This window comes from Convolutriloba macropyga, chromosome 11 (genome assembly GCF_964194025.1).
Source record: "Convolutriloba macropyga chromosome 11, txConMacr16.3, whole genome shotgun sequence".
Taxonomy (NCBI): Eukaryota; Metazoa; Xenacoelomorpha; order Acoela; family Convolutidae; genus Convolutriloba; species Convolutriloba macropyga.
The window spans coordinates 28,353,157-28,368,980 of record NC_134478.1 but is presented as its reverse complement, the minus strand read 5'-3'; the positions used below and the strand labels follow the sequence as shown (position 1 = coordinate 28,368,980).

The 15,824-nt window shown below is 35.0% G+C and overlaps 1 protein-coding gene across 1 annotated transcript in view; it reads right to left on the bottom strand.

Annotated features, from left to right (window-relative positions):
* The window catches only part of LOC142349087 (dynein axonemal heavy chain 10-like), a 213,736-nt gene that overhangs the window by 69,857 nt on the left and 128,055 nt on the right, over nucleotides 1-15,824 (bottom strand). The window contains exons 33-43 of the mRNA XM_075400499.1: nucleotides 15,334-15,485; nucleotides 13,419-13,609; nucleotides 12,608-12,755; nucleotides 9,864-10,023; nucleotides 9,153-9,599; nucleotides 5,392-5,559; nucleotides 4,562-4,675; nucleotides 4,112-4,278; nucleotides 1,420-1,434; nucleotides 871-998; nucleotides 180-335 (exon numbers count right to left, since the gene is read on the bottom strand). Coding sequence (XP_075256614.1) covers nucleotides 180-335; nucleotides 871-998; nucleotides 1,420-1,434; nucleotides 4,112-4,278; nucleotides 4,562-4,675; nucleotides 5,392-5,559; nucleotides 9,153-9,599; nucleotides 9,864-10,023; nucleotides 12,608-12,755; nucleotides 13,419-13,609; nucleotides 15,334-15,485 — 1,846 coding nt within the window. The remainder of the gene's footprint in view (nucleotides 1-179; nucleotides 336-870; nucleotides 999-1,419; nucleotides 1,435-4,111; nucleotides 4,279-4,561; nucleotides 4,676-5,391; nucleotides 5,560-9,152; nucleotides 9,600-9,863; nucleotides 10,024-12,607; nucleotides 12,756-13,418; nucleotides 13,610-15,333; nucleotides 15,486-15,824) is intronic.

Sequence of the window (15,824 nt, the reverse complement as noted above, 5' to 3'; positions counted from 1 at the left end):
TTGTAAAGTTTTCCTTGTCTTTGATAGGAGAGCAGCCGTTTCATGATCTGCATAATTGCTCAAAATTTTGAAAGATGCTGACTTTCCTAGTCTTTTTTACTGGCAAAAAGACTTTTCCTCGCCTCCTCCTCTAAACTGTTCGATCAAGAGAATAAATATGGCTGTTAGCAGAAGTTAGCTAATGTTTGATGGATAATAAGAATGTGGGTACCTGAGGCATATTCATGTCATCAATGAACACCATCAGTCTCTTGCCAGGAGGAGGTCCATAGGAATCCTTAGTCCTCTTCTCCACATTCGCCTCCAAATTCCTCTGCACGTCCATACTTGTCGTCCTAGAAACAATAAACACTCATAAACATTTCACATTTGAACAGTTTTTAACTTAAGCAGCTACCAATTAGACAAGTGATCACAATCAAGATATTGAAGCCCAAACTCTGCAATGATGATTCTATTTTATATCTGTAGTATTTTGATACCAGCACAAATTGATTATCATGCAAATGAACTTTTTCAATTTTCGCTTTAAAAAATCACTTAATGTCCCAGGTTCAGGTCCTCGTTCAAAAATCCTTATGAAAATACCCATCCAGACCATTTTTGCCTATGAAAATACCCAGGCAGACCAATAATGCCTATGATCCAGATTTTGCCTCGTTCAAATTTTTTGTGCGTTCATGTGCCCGTTCAAAAACGTTTATGAAAAGACTATACTCAAAAACGCTTCACTCAAAAATGGTCTGCGTCATAAACGAGGACCTCAACCTGGGTAGGACTTCTTTTTTCAACAGTAAAATTATTCTTCATTTTACATCGAGCCCCTTTTCAACTGGTTACTATGAAGGATTTCTGTGATTAGATTTTTACCTGGAGCTGAAATTGATATTTAGCAGAAGATGAGAATCAGTGTCCAATGTTTTCAGCCATGCTTGTGTTGTCGCAGTTTTGCTAGTTCCAGATTCACCCACAAACAGAGTAGGTCGCTTGATTTTGGCCTAAAATCAACCCAGAACCTAATCCATCTTCATGATTTTGTTTGGTTGCACTACAAGTTAAAACCGTTCAGAAAACATGCAGCAATCGCAGAGAAATCTCAATTTCAATGTATACGCGCAGCTCTGAACCCCAAGCGAAAAATAAGGAAATAAAGATCTGTTTTCTCGATAATGAAAAGTTTCTTTCTGCCTGAACAAAACATGATAACTTTTTTGTAAAAATATACTGTTGTATTTTGCCACAAGATATAAAATCCGAATATCAATGTCAAATTGGAAATAAAGAGTCAAAACTTTGAGAAAGGGAAAACAGATCTGCAATTGTTGAAATGAAAGAGTGAAAATTCTTCTTAAAACTTCTGGCAACATGTAACTTTAGTGACTATCTCAAAATTTATTGGCGCTATGAACGTTTCCTTACCGATTCGAAGCGACTCTAGAAATCAAATTTCAAAGTTTGAACATTTCTCAATTTTATATTAATTCAATCTGAAAGTGCAGAAATTTCCATTTGTTTGAAAGTAATATATTCAACGCACATAATGAGGGATATTGCAATCGTGGAGTGAAATAACTTACCGTGGACTACACGAACACAAAATGGCATAACTAAAACTGGGATAAAATTTTGTGCCTGCAGAAACATGATTTATATGAAATGAGAGAGCGTAGGCAATTTTATCTTTCATCTATACTCCTTCATATACGGCTCTGGGAAGAAGCATATTTCGGTACCCAGGTTGAGGTGCCAGACCGAAAGTCGGTATGTCCAGACCCTCCCAGATGGAAAGTGCCTACGTCCAGACTTTCCTGCGTTCAAAACTTTTCCTGCGTTCAGCGCGCGTTCAAAAATCCCCAAGTCCAGACTTTCGTGCGTTCCAAAATGAAAATTCGTGCACTTCAAAATTGATAATTTGTGCGTTCATGTCCAATTTATCGTGCGTTCAGAATTATGTCCAGACTTTCATGCGTTCAAAAATTGACTAACTCCGGAATTTTTTGTCCGGAATTTTTTGTGTTCCGAACCAAAGTTCGCGCGCTCCGAAAATTACAACTGTCATAAAAAATTACTATTTTTACTCTTCCTTTTTTTATCTTTTCGTTGTCATTATACTGAGTTTTTTGAATAGCGACCCCACTAATCTTCAAGAGAGATTGAGTTGTCATTTTCAAAGTCTTCTCTTTATGGCTAATAAGTTTCAAGTCTTTGAAATTGTTTTTGAATTACAGCTTTTTCTAATTTTACGGTTCTTTTGTTTCTTCTCTTTCGGTTATAGTCAATTATCGATTTATTATGCTTTGTTTTGTTTGGAGATAGAGTTTGAGCTTCGTTTTTTACCTAACGCTCTTTTAAAATTCAAAATGTCCTATAGTTGTTTGTTTGCAACTCCGCCGTAGCAAGTCCCCAGCCCGGTTGAGAGAAGGAGGGGAACACACCCTACTGGAAAATTTCAAAAAATTGTTCGTTAGTTCAACTCAATTTTGTTCGTTAGTTCAACTCAACTAATTTCAACTCAATTAGTTCAACGCGTTCAAAGCTGTCTATGATCAGAATTTCGTGCGTTCAAAGTTGTCTATAAATCAGACTTTCGTGCGTTCAAAGTAGTCTATGCTCAGATTTTTCGTGCCTTCAAAGTTGTCTATGATCAGACTTTCGTGCGTTCAAAGTTGTCTATGTCCAGACTTTCGTGCGTTCAAAGTTGCCTATTCCAGACTTTCGTGCGTTCAAATTTGTTTATGATCAGACTTTCGTGCGTTCAAAGTTGTCTATGATCAGACTTTCGTGCGTTCAAAGTTGCTCATGTCCAGACTTTCGTGGGTTCATTGGTGTTTCCAGGCCGTGTAATTTTGAACGCACGACACCCCCCCTCGTGCGTTCATTTCGGTCTGGACATATCGAATTTCGGTCTGGCACCTCAAAGGGTAGAGCATACATGAACTACAACATTTACCAAAGACTTAAAATATGAATCGTGCATGATCTTTGCAGATTGATTCAAGTCCGGTTACATTTTGCTCTGGTAGTATGCAAGATTACCTACGAATTTTTGCGTACCATGCAATCAAATATTATAAAAGGATGTACCGAATTATAAGTGCAGAAATCAAAATTGAGCAAATATGATATGTATGATTTGATATTAGACACCTAAAGCAAAAATTCAAAATTGTTTCCCGGGCTGACCATCCAGCTTATTTACAGAAAAAAGTAGAGTATGCAGGTGATGTGATGCAATATCATGTGAAGATGCCTCTGGTTTGATGTATGATGTGAATATGACTGGTCTGATTCACAATCAGAGCTGAAACATTTTTAAAACAGAATGGTCTTAAGCTGACAAGAGTTATACAATAATGTTAATTGGGTGATAATTGAATGATAATAGTTATGAACAAATCAAAATCAGTATAAAATCAGAATTACAATATTACTCTGAAAAAAAAAGACTGATCAATGTATTTTTTGACATGAGCAAATATGATATGTATGATTGAGCAAATATGATATGTATGATTTGATATTAGACACCTAAAGCAAAAATTCAAAATTGTTTCCCGGGCTGACCATCCAGCTTATTTACAGAAAAAAGTAGAGTATGCAGGTGATGTGATGCAATATCATGTGAAGATGCCTCTGGTTTGATGTATGATGTGAATATGACTGGTCTGATTCACAATCAGAGCTGAAACATTTTTAAAACAGAATGGTCTTAAGCTGACAAGAGTTATACAATAATGTTAATTGGGTGATAATTGAATGATAATAGTTATGAACAAATCAAAATCAGTATAAAATCAGAATTACAATATTACTCTGAAAAAAAAGACTGATCAATGTATTTTTTGACATGAACAGAATCTGTACAAGTTTAAAAAGTCTATATACAGTTTCTGGATTTACAATGGCTCAGTACTGCAATGCTTTGAATGGTCAGCCTGGGTTGAATTCAAAAGTGACTGTGATTGCAAAAAGGCAACACTTGTTGAGGTTTGGAGGAAAAAATGAACTTGTCGAAACTACTGTTTCGTAAATGAACTGAATGATATCCTATACAATTCTCGTATGAGACCTTGAAAATTTTGTCAACGATTTTTATTGTGTTAGAACTAACATTGACATCGAGGAGCCAAGTAGATCTGACAGTGTCGGAGGTGGGAACGAGGATGGTGTTGAATTTGACATTGTGGTCATGGACATAACTGGGCACCAGTTCATTCCAGGGAACCCACTTTTTCTTGCTGGGGTGAAAGTGGTACTCGTACACGGACGAGATCACACCTGGGAGGGAAAAGTACGTTGAGCAATTAAATAGATAATAAAAGTTCTCTTGTTCCAGTATTATGAATCCCTTCTCAGTTGATGAGCTATGATAATGAAAATCTTACAGCAAAACAAGATACAAAGTATAAGCGAAAGTAGAAAAAATATATAGAAATGAAAAAACTTGACGGAACTTACATATTTTATAGGAATAATGAGTACTTTGTGTATATGATATAGTATGTAGTGAACTATAGCAAATCACTCTGTTCATTTATACTTGCAGTTGTCTGGAAGTTACCTGGCAGTTCTCCTGGTCCAGCGTACTTCTTCTCATCAGTCGACACTGGCATGGCGGCCATGTACTTGATCTGGTTGTCAAACTTCTCTCTCCCTTCCTCCATCAAACTCCCTCCTGAAATTACACAAACTCATCCACAAAAATTTCACACTCACATTACAGTCTTCTTTTGAAAAACAAGCGACGCTTTCCTTTCTGTATAAATTCTATAACTTTTTTGCTTGCTCAATCAAACAACATATACAATTTTGATTACTCCCCGGGTCAAAAATTCAACGCCAAGAATTGCTAAAAATGTGCGGTGAATGGTTGTAACAATTCAACTGCGTTTTTTTTAATGCTGAATGCTGCAAAAATAAAATTCTCAACACTGAAAAACACTAATACTACAATATTGGGTACTGCCGTGGAAGAAGTAAACGCTATACAGAAGTTCGTACCCTAGTAATGGAGGAGATTTTGGCAAAAATGCATGTGAAACAGCGTTGATCTTTGTAACATTTGAGATTTTAGCGGTGAAGTGTTTATTTTTTGTCTGTAAAAGCAGAAATCATGCGAAAGTTCGGTTTTACCGCATTCATCACTGACAGATGGGGTCACATTGTGGTGAAAAATGTTTCTTTCAGTCGCAATTCACCGCAAATATTTGTTGATAACGAATTGAAAACCTCATCATAACAAATGATATTCTATAATAATTATGAAATGCTTAACTATCTTTCAGGGTTATTACTTCAATTTGTTAGAATTTTTATTCGTTTTGTTTGGTGCTTTCTCAATTGTTTGTTGAAAGGTTGCCATTCAAACCAACAATAATTATAAAATCTTACCAATAGACCAATACATGGCTTCCACAAAGTACATCTCCAGTTCAGCTGGGTCTTGGACATCTTTAGGCACAATTGCATCCAACATCTGGCACAGCTGGATAACCAAATTCAAGTCAGTCAGGGGAATGATAGGCTTGATCGGTTCTCCTTGTCGCCCGTCCACAATTCCTACAGGGAAAATTACTGTACAATTATGGCAAGCGTGAATAAAGTTTGTGTAAACCTGTATCATGTTGAAAGTAAACAGCAAAGTTTTTCCATGTATCTTGAATGCATAAGGGCATTCTACGAAATTTCTTCTAAAAGTTTTCTAACTTGAAATATTCGGCAACGTAAAAACCTTTAATAAGCATAATATTGTAACACAGCCGGCAGATGCCCTGGTAGCAACTTTTTCATATTCACTCCCTGAACTTCCGGTTTTCTTTGATCGCTCACTTATAAAACAAGGAGGCTCGGTAATGTGCGTTCGCACATTAAGTTCCGACCCCGCTCATCTACATTTTTCACTTAATTGTCTACCAAATGAGGAAGAGATTAATAAAATTAACATATCAACATATCGTTCAACAAATTACTACAAGAATAAAAAAATCTACTCTAGAGGGCCTATGAGACCTGTGGCTACCATAATATGATTACCAGAAAGACGGCAATAAAAATCAAATAGTTACAAATACTAATTACGACCAAAACTCCATGTCCACTTTCTGAAAACCACTAATAACAAACCAAAATGGCATCAGATAGAAGTTATACTAAGAAGATTAACCGGTACTTTTTTGGGACAAAAAGTGGGACATTTCTTAATGCGACTTGGCAATAAGTCGACTAAAAATGAGCAAAAGGGGCAAAGTTTATTAAAACATTGCTTTTTTAAAAAGATTTAAACTCGAACTGATTAGAAACATTACGCATCACATGAAATCCTTGAGAGAGTATTTTATGCCTCATTAGAGAGCGACTGAGACCTTTCATTATCCAGGATATGTCATACGACTACAAAAAGAACGAAAAATACAGACAAAAACAAAAAATTTACACGAAAACGATGTCCCTCAATCAATTAAATATTAAGCTGATCACTAAAACCAAAAAAATTTTCGTTTGCATTTTTTTTTCAGGTGAAAACATTTGTAAGTCAAATGACGCCCATTATTGTGATACTGTGAAAAGAAAACAAAAACCTACAAAAAGGGACAAATATGCAAAAATCACGACAATTGATTTTATGAAAACTGGTTGTTCCAAGAAGAAAGACCATTTGAAGAAAATAAAACCGTTATGAAGAGCAAATTGTATTTCAATGGATAAACGATGTGAATTGTATATAGAGATGATTAGCTACAATTTAACAGAATTAAAATTGGCAGATCTCAAAAATCTATCTCTTCTCTTATTAAAAACAAATATTTTTAAAACTCATAGCCAAGAAAAGCTTTCGAATAAAAGAGCAAACAGTTTGTCTTGCAACTACTCGGAAAACTAATTGCGACTGTTGTTAAAGAGACTAAATCATACGACTATAAACATTAACTACAAGCTGAACTAATAAACTTCACAAACAACTTTACGAAACCACAGCTTTGAAGCCATTAAACTTTTAAGATATTATTCGCGAGATTATAACATCTTCATTTGCGTCTCTTTTTATCATCAAAACGTCTTTTTGTAAAACGACTATCACAAAATGACAACAAAATGAACCACAAAAACAGAAAAGTATCTAAACTTCACAAAATTTTTCTGAAACAAATTGTCTCAGCCCTGAAGACATCATTTAAAAAAACTGAACAACAGAAAAATTATTGTTTGATTCAACAAAACATTAAAAAGAGCTTTAAAAAATGAGGCTAATTTACGAAAATGATCAAATATTGTAAAATACAAAAAAAACGCAAACCAGAACAAAAAGGGATAAGTTGAAGAATACTATTACTAGTTTTTTTAGAAATTTAATTCGAAAGTCAAAACAGCCATTAGCTATTTACCAATATCAGTTACTAAGTTCATTTGTTTATCCATAGTTGGTAACTGAGACCTTTATATACACAATATTTGACATATGACAAAAAAAATTAACAGCAAATAAAGGGCATAAATACGAAATAAAGGGCAAAAAACTCTACCAATTTCTGCAAGAGAACGGTGTCAGAGCCCTTCAAACCATATGTTATTAAAACAAAAAAATATGTTTTACGAAAGAAACAAAAACAACAGGAAAAATGAGCAATTATGCACAAAAATGAGAAAACTTTGTATGAAAACTCGTAGTACCAAAAACAAGAAAACCTTCTGTTAACACAATCGGCCATAAAATTAGTTTGTTTTCTATAATGAAGAAAAATTGAACTTTACTTACTGAGAACAAGCAAAATGTGGATTAAAATAATATAAAAAATTGACAAGTTCAAAAAATCACAGAGTTTTCCTCAAAACCACTACATTCAATAACATAAGAGACATTAGTTAACAACCGAATGAATAAAAGAGTTTCACTTGCACCTCCAGAGGAAGAAATTTAGATCTTCGAGTGGTTAAACTTTAAAATCAGACTGCCGAAAGAGTACCAATTGAAAGCAAAAGACAAGAATTCAGTTAAATTTTACTAAAACTTCCTCAAAGCCATAAAAACCCTTGGGTGTTCTGGAAACAAACTATATCTAAACTAGGCCTAAAAATTTACGTAAATTGGAGCAGTCATTAACGGAGCCGTGAATAAAGAATATGGTCAGAAATTAACATTAAACAAACTACGAAACTAAGAATCCATGATATTGTCGAACCACTCTGATTTTGTCGCGCGCTCAGCAAACCGACCAAGTGTTCCAAGTTTTTGCGAATTAGACCAATTGTTGCATGGAATTCTTCAATTAAAAAAAAGAACAATGCATTTTGTATAATTATCGAGTTAAATCTGCAGAAAACGGCAAGGTTTAAATTCCAGAAGGCTTTCATACGGCACCTAATTGAAACTAGCGCACTTTTTGAGTTTAGGGAGTTTGTTTTAAGGTTTCTAGGTCACTAAGTCTGGCAAACTTTAACAAAGTGGACCAAAAACATATTTTGTGCCATTTTTGGTGAAAAAAAATGAATTTTGAAAATTTTATCAAAAATTTCAGCCAAAGAAACTTCAATCAAACAATTCAGCAACACTCTTCTATCTCTAACGCTAAAAACAACAACACTCTGCCGTTAAAAATTTTAACTTATTTTGAATTATATTAGCGAAATTGTGCCAAATTTTAGCAAAAATTACTGAAAATGTGAACAAAAACAGTCGAATGTTCTCAAAACTTTAAACCTCGATAACTCCCTGTAAAAAACGAAAAAATCTTTTTAATTCCGTATTCTACGCTGGACGGTTTTTTAATGATACCACTCACAATTCTCTACGATGAATATATCGATCTTCCAAAATTGACTGAACAAAAAAAACCCAGTTGAGTATATAGTTCCTCCCTGCCCACTAAAGTGGGGGTCGGAACAAATAACAGAAAACCATAAAGCCTCTCCGAGTCTTGAAAAAGGACTTCTCCAATACCCCTCTTCGAGTCGTAAAAAAGAATAAAGCGCCCAAGTAATAGAGGCTGATGGCGGCTATTAAAAAGACAACAGCCTCGCTATCGTTTCCCGGTCATTAAAAAGACCTTGAGAAAAATAGTAATCACGGTTTTGTTCCCACATTTTGGACAAACTATTAAATTTCGGCATTTTTTGTTCGAAGTGCCAAAAATACCTGTATTAAATGAACTATGTACCTTCTATTATGAACGCAATCAGCCCGGGAACATATTTGTCGTAAAACCTCTCAAAGTCTTCCTTTTCTGTCGGATTCGGCCTCGCTTCTACCCACCGCTTCCAGTAAGGCTCGTATCTCAAGTTCTTCGGGTCAACAAACACCATACCACATCGTGAAACAGTAGCTGGTGAAGCGTACTGAAGGTCACCAACTTCGAACAGCAAAGCGCAGTGTTTCTGCAACCGGATTCGCTCACCATTAGCCAAGGTCAAAAGTTTGTTATCGTCCATGACTGAGTTCATGTTTTCGACCCATAAAGCGTCTACATCTCCATCGAAGAGAATGTATTTGCGTTCGTTTTTGTCTGTGGGTTTGTTGATCTCTCTGAATATATTAGACAACAGACCATCTGTCCAATCTCGTGTCGTAGGGTCCAAGATACCGTACAGTTCGATCACACTTTGAGCTGAAAATGCAGAAAATTTTCGTATTTTCAAATTTCTTCAAGATTAACTTCAATCAGATTTGAAGGTGGCCAATTGAATAAAATGTATGCCACAAATGCTTTCTTTTTTTTGAAAAAAAAAACAAAAATTCGAATGACTTTTAGGTTCCGAGAGAATTCTCTTGCAAGTTTTCATAAAAATTTCTTTGTTTTGATGAAAACTTTAAAATCTTTAAAAAAATGATCGAAATGGTTTATATGAAATGGAATATATGATAATAAAACCTTTTGCATTCATGGTGTGAACTTTAGTGGGTATGTTGAGTTTGGTCTGTGACTGGCAGAGGGTGTTTATCACAACTGACTTCCCCCCACAAGTGGGACCCACAATCATAGTGGTGTGTCTTGTCATCATTGTCTCATACATTTGTACCACTTTGTCCACCTGTTATAGTCACAGAGTAACCCATCATCTCATTCTGCTGCAATTATCAGCTCGTTCAAAATCAATGAACATAGCAGGCAGATTGCCGGAATAGCTGCGAAAGAATAGACTTGGTGCCGTATAAGATTGAAACAGATACAGATATAAGTTGAAAAAAGTTATCGACGCCACTCAAAAAGCTATGTAAACAACATTCAGCGATAACTTAATAAAGCCTGCTAAAATTCATTGCGCAGAAGCCTTTTCATTAGGAACCTACACATATTAGTTCCTTTGACCTTAAAGCAATTCAAATTAAACTTAAGTTTTAAAGCGCAAAAGTCATTTTATTGAGTCAGGTAAGTCACGTATGATCAAAATCAAATCTGAGTGAACAAACGCATCAAATTTGCTGAGTGAACAAACGTAAAACGAAAAAGAGCGTCAGACGACGAAACAAAAAACATAGCAGGACAAGTCCTGACGTACAACTCAAAGAATTATCATTGACTAAACAAAAGACTGGACCTACAAGAATCTATGATTGAACTGGAAAAACCATTTCTAAAATAATAAGATCAAAAAATTTAAAAAAAAAACAAAAAATCAAAGTTAAAATGCAGCAATCTTTAATCAAAACCATAAAACAAAAAAGTAAAAACAAGAAAATCAAATCTGTTAAAATATGATAAAATCTGATCAAATTTTTTCATAAAATGAGATCTGGAAATAACTCTCTCCCAAAATTACTTCATCAAAGCAATTAGTACCTACTAAAACCACTTATGAGAATTTTTAAAAAATACTTGAAGCCAAATCATGAAAAACTAAGCTCTTACAAACAACTGATCAAAAAACTGGAAAAAGTTAATAAATTTTTTATATTACAGAATTAAATAGATCCATTCAACAAAATTTTATTCAGCCAATAGGGTATCCACATGCTAGCAAAACAATAGGCAAGTCATAATAGGCTAAGAAACTTTTCTAAAAAAAAACAGAAAGAAGAACAAAAAACTGCAAACAATTTTAGAAAAACAGTTTCAATTTTCGCCATTTTTTGTCATATTTCTCAACAAAAAATGCTTCATAACACAAAACTGTAACCACTTGTTATCTAAAATTTGCTCATGTAATAGGGGTCTTTTCAATACCCATTTACGGCAGTAAAACAAAACAATCGTCAAAAAAATCTCAAAAATTAGCCAAAAATCAGCAAAATACATGAAAAACATCATAATCAGCATAATATTCATATGAACTTCGGGAAACCTCCAAACCGCAAACAAAACAAGCCTAAAATTAAAACAAAATCATAATCAAACCTCTTAACCAAAAATTGAAAAAAAAACTGCTTTAAAATGCCGCACGTGAACAAAAAATTTCGCTCGCTTAGAATTTTTTTTCACAACTCAATTTCTCGCTCTCTAGAAAACAGCGATATCAACAAAAAACCCTCTCTTTTCGCTCGATTTTTCATTTTGTACAGCAACAAAATCACTCCAAATTTTTTCACGTGTTTCATTTCCTGCTTCAAAATTTACTCCAATAAAATTGATTAAAAAATGGACTTCTCCAATACTCCTCCTCGAGTCGTAATAAAAAAGACAGCGTCCTAATACAATTCAAACTCTTTGAATTGTAAAAAACCAAGATCATCGCAATATAGCTCCGTTCAGCTTACAGCTTTGCAGCTATAGACACATCTGCTGGCTTTTTTTTGAAACAAATTTTGCTGTTGAAATCATTCAGCCCCTGATCATCTTAAAGGTAAAAGGCACTCCAAGCAAAGACATGATAGAGGAGACACACACACACACATATATATATATATATATATATATATATATATATATATATATATACAACGTTCTATGTGTTTAATCTGCACTAGAGAACATAGCCGGCAGATTGCCGGAAGGTAGCCACGATAGACGCTTGTGGCCTACCATGAATTGAAACAACTAAAGAAATAAGATTGACAGATCGACCACCAGCTTTTTAATAGACCACTAGGCTTTTTGGGTTAGATTTGGACTGTAATTTTTATGAGACACAATTGCTCTCTAGGGAAAAAGCTCTAATGGAGTTTTTTCAAAATTAATATTCGATATTAAAACTCTAAGATATTAAGACTCTGTTACTCAGAAATTAGGGCATGTAAGTTTGGCACTACTTAGATGCACACTATTGACCTTCTATTAGTAAATTTTCATTAAATTTAAAGTTCCATAAGTGAGTTCAGAAGTCATTTTTTGAGTAAGGTAAGTCAAGCAATTGACCTAAAAGCAGAAATGACTATTGACCTTCTATTAGTAAATTTTCATTAAATTTAAAGTTCCATAAGTGAGTTCAGAAGTCATTTTTTGAGTAAGGTAAGTCAAGCAATTGACCTAAAAGCAGAAATGACGTCACAAACACAAAATTTAACTGCAACGCAGTAGAAGTCACTGAAGTCATTCCAAGAAGTCAGGGTAAGACAAAATAAAAATCTGTTAGACGATAAAAAAAATTAGAAGCGCAATAATAGCCGCCTGGAATTGCTGACGTGGCTATTAATAATATCAATTAGTTCTTTGTCTGAAGTTGAGCTATTGAGGTGTACCTGGGTGTCAAGTAGGACATATCTGTTCTCTTGAAGTACAGCCTCAACTGCATCATTGAATGAGGGATACCTCACTCGGGGACAGTCTAGCCCAGGGAACAGGTCATTGATCAGACCCAGGAACAGAGGCACGTCTTCAAACACAAACCTACAAAACACCAACACTTTTTAACAAATGAACAAAAGAAAGAAATTCTATTAGCATTACATTTTTTGTTGTAATTTTTGGACATGAAAATTTGCAAATTTGCATAAACTTTAAAAATGGTAATCTTTAACACTTGTGCATGAAGGAGAAACACAAGGAGAAATTTTGAAGACACGATTGTGAGGGAGGGTTTTTGGGAACAAACAAAAGGCAAAGACTCAATTGCGTGGGTACCATGGTGATTTGTGGGTCTAAACCCGATCGTAAAACTTTCTGAGAATCGACTAAACTTAGAACTGATTTCAATCATGAGTTCCCCAACCAACCATACCTTAACTCATTAGTATAAACCGATTTAATTGATAACTAATTTTTGAAAAAAAATGAGATGCAGACAGCTTCTCGATTAGTTCTGAGATATTTGCATAAACGTTGAGAATGGTAATCTTTTACAATTCTGCATGAAGGACAGATGAAATCAAGTGAAGCCATGAGTTCATTGACTGTATCGCGAATCAACAACGTAACAATCCCGGGCCGAGGATTTTTCCCAAAAATAACGGGGAAAAGAGTGTAAAGAGTGTACAAATTTCTGTATCAGTTTCTGTGTAATCTATCCTGACTGTAACTTTGTTGTGTGTTGTGCCATTGATTGAGACTAACTTTGGCATGTTCATGTCCCTTAGTGCCCTCATGAGCACAATGTCCTCAGTTAAGTCTGGTGAGCCTCTCTTCAGTTCTCCCGCCATCACCAGCACAGACTTGAGAGCACGCAGACCAAAGTCATAATGGTGTTGCTTTGACAACTGCTCCTTTGCCAGTTTGTACAAAACTGTCATTTTTGTAGCCAGCACCTGTTGAAACACCAGTTCCTGTTTACAACTTTGAAACTAATATGCAACCTTAATGTTTAGCCAATGTTTATGAATGAACAAACTGCCAACCTATCAGATGGTCTCCAAGATATCAGCCAAAAACGTCACTTTTTCGATCGCCACGTTATCTTTTTTTAAACCCATCAAAAATGTAGTCAATTTTAAGTTTTCATTGTTTTAAACCTATAAATTTTTAGCTCCCTGCTTCCACAAAAAAAAGAAACACAGCAGCATTTTTTTTCTAAGACTAAAACAATTTTCCAGCAATATAAACTGCGACTACCTTCTTACCAAACTTGTGGGATCTTTTTCGTTTGTGCCTCACAGCTTAGTGGGCCCATATTATGTGCACCCCCAGACGCACTTGCGTATTTTTACATAATATATTTTTACATAAAGGGTGCATAACGTACTGGTGGGGGGCACAAACGTAAAAGATCCAATTTTTGAATAGATCTTAAAAATGAAAACTTTTTTTGAAACAAGAAAATTGAAAATTTAACCCAGGGGTTAAATATTACAAGTTTATAATGTTCTATACAAAATTAGTACAATGTTAAAAATCAATATTAGTGGTTCCGTATTTTTAAAAGGTAAAAATAACTTTTGGAGCCACCAACGTTCTTTTCCAACGGTACAAGTTTGAGTTGTTGGAGCAGACGCTGTTTCAACATGCGTTTAAATTGTGAGCGTGATCTGATAATCCTGACTTCACGCTGAAGTTTATTCCATTTTTGGATGCTTCTTTTTTGTAATGATCGACTGCTCGCCCTTAGGAGAACTAGCTGTTCAGTTCTGTTGTTTTTCTCACTAAGACATTACCAATAAAAAACTCTCAGTTCTGTCTGATTTCAATGATGAAATATTATTCCTAAGTTTTAAAACACTCATTTGGCTTATTAAAAGTTCTCCAGGCAAAATGTCAGATTTTACAAAGAGATCTCTATATCTCTCAAACTTTTTTCTCATATAGCAAACTTTAATTCCCCAATTGATTTGTCGATGAATTCGCAGAGAGATTCAGGTTCTGAAAAAAATAGAGCACTGAAAGTTAAATGAGAAAGGACTACGGATTTGAATAGCATCAATCGTGCTTTCAGAGCTAACTGATAACTAATAAGTGACATGGACCTAATCGCTGTGGCCATATTTGATAGACTTTGTTGAGTTGTACATGAAAATTTAAATGAGAATGAATAATTATACCTAAGTTTCTGCAGTGACTTTGTGGCTTAATTTCCTGTCCCCAAAAAACTATTGGACCAAAATTTTCATTTTCTTTCGAGTCGCAAAAAAGTTCAGTTTTACCGGTATTCATATTTAATTTGTTTTGCTTTAGATAATTATCTGTTTTCTCCAGTATTTCAGAAACGCATTTTTCCAGTTCGGCGACATTGTTTCTGCTAAAATGGAAACTTGTGTCATCAGCAAACTGAACTATGTCGAGTTTTCCTTGTACCTTTTCTCGAAAATCATTAAAATAGAGAAGAAAAACTAGTGGCCTTAAAACCGTTCCCTGTGGAACACCATGATTTGTTTTCAACCATTCTAAGTAAACGTCATTTATCTTAACACGCTGCTGTCTGTTTTTAAGAAATGAAGCAAATAAATCAACTGCACTTTCTGAAAAACCGTAAGCTGATATAGAAGTTTCTAATGCAACATCACTAATCAACTATTAAACATAGTCCGCTGTTTATTACCCTGGCAATGAGGAATCCTTCAGAGAGAAGCATAATCTCACAGATCTGTGTCAGATCTGGCACAATCACCACCACTGGTCGGAACAGGGCCTTCACTGACTCGGGCAACTCAGTCCTGCCCGCGTAGCCAGGGTTCATTGTGATGAAGATACCTGTGAACACAATAACAATTTATAACATTCCCATCTTTTTTTTTATTTCATGCCCCCCCTCCAGCTAAGTGGGTTCACATTATATGCTCTCAGACGCACGTGCCATATTTTAACAATATGATTTACCATGTAATCGCACATGCTCTGTAACTGGGGGGTGCATAACGTACTGGGGGGTTGGGCACAAACGGAAAAGATCCCGAAGTTCAATAAACAATCTCCAAGTTGCATAGTGCTACAATTTGTCTTCATAACACCAAGGAACTTATATGTCTTGGCACGTCGCGTTTTTGGAGATGCAATTAGCCTGTGTCATGAATAACCCTTGGCGTAAAACAA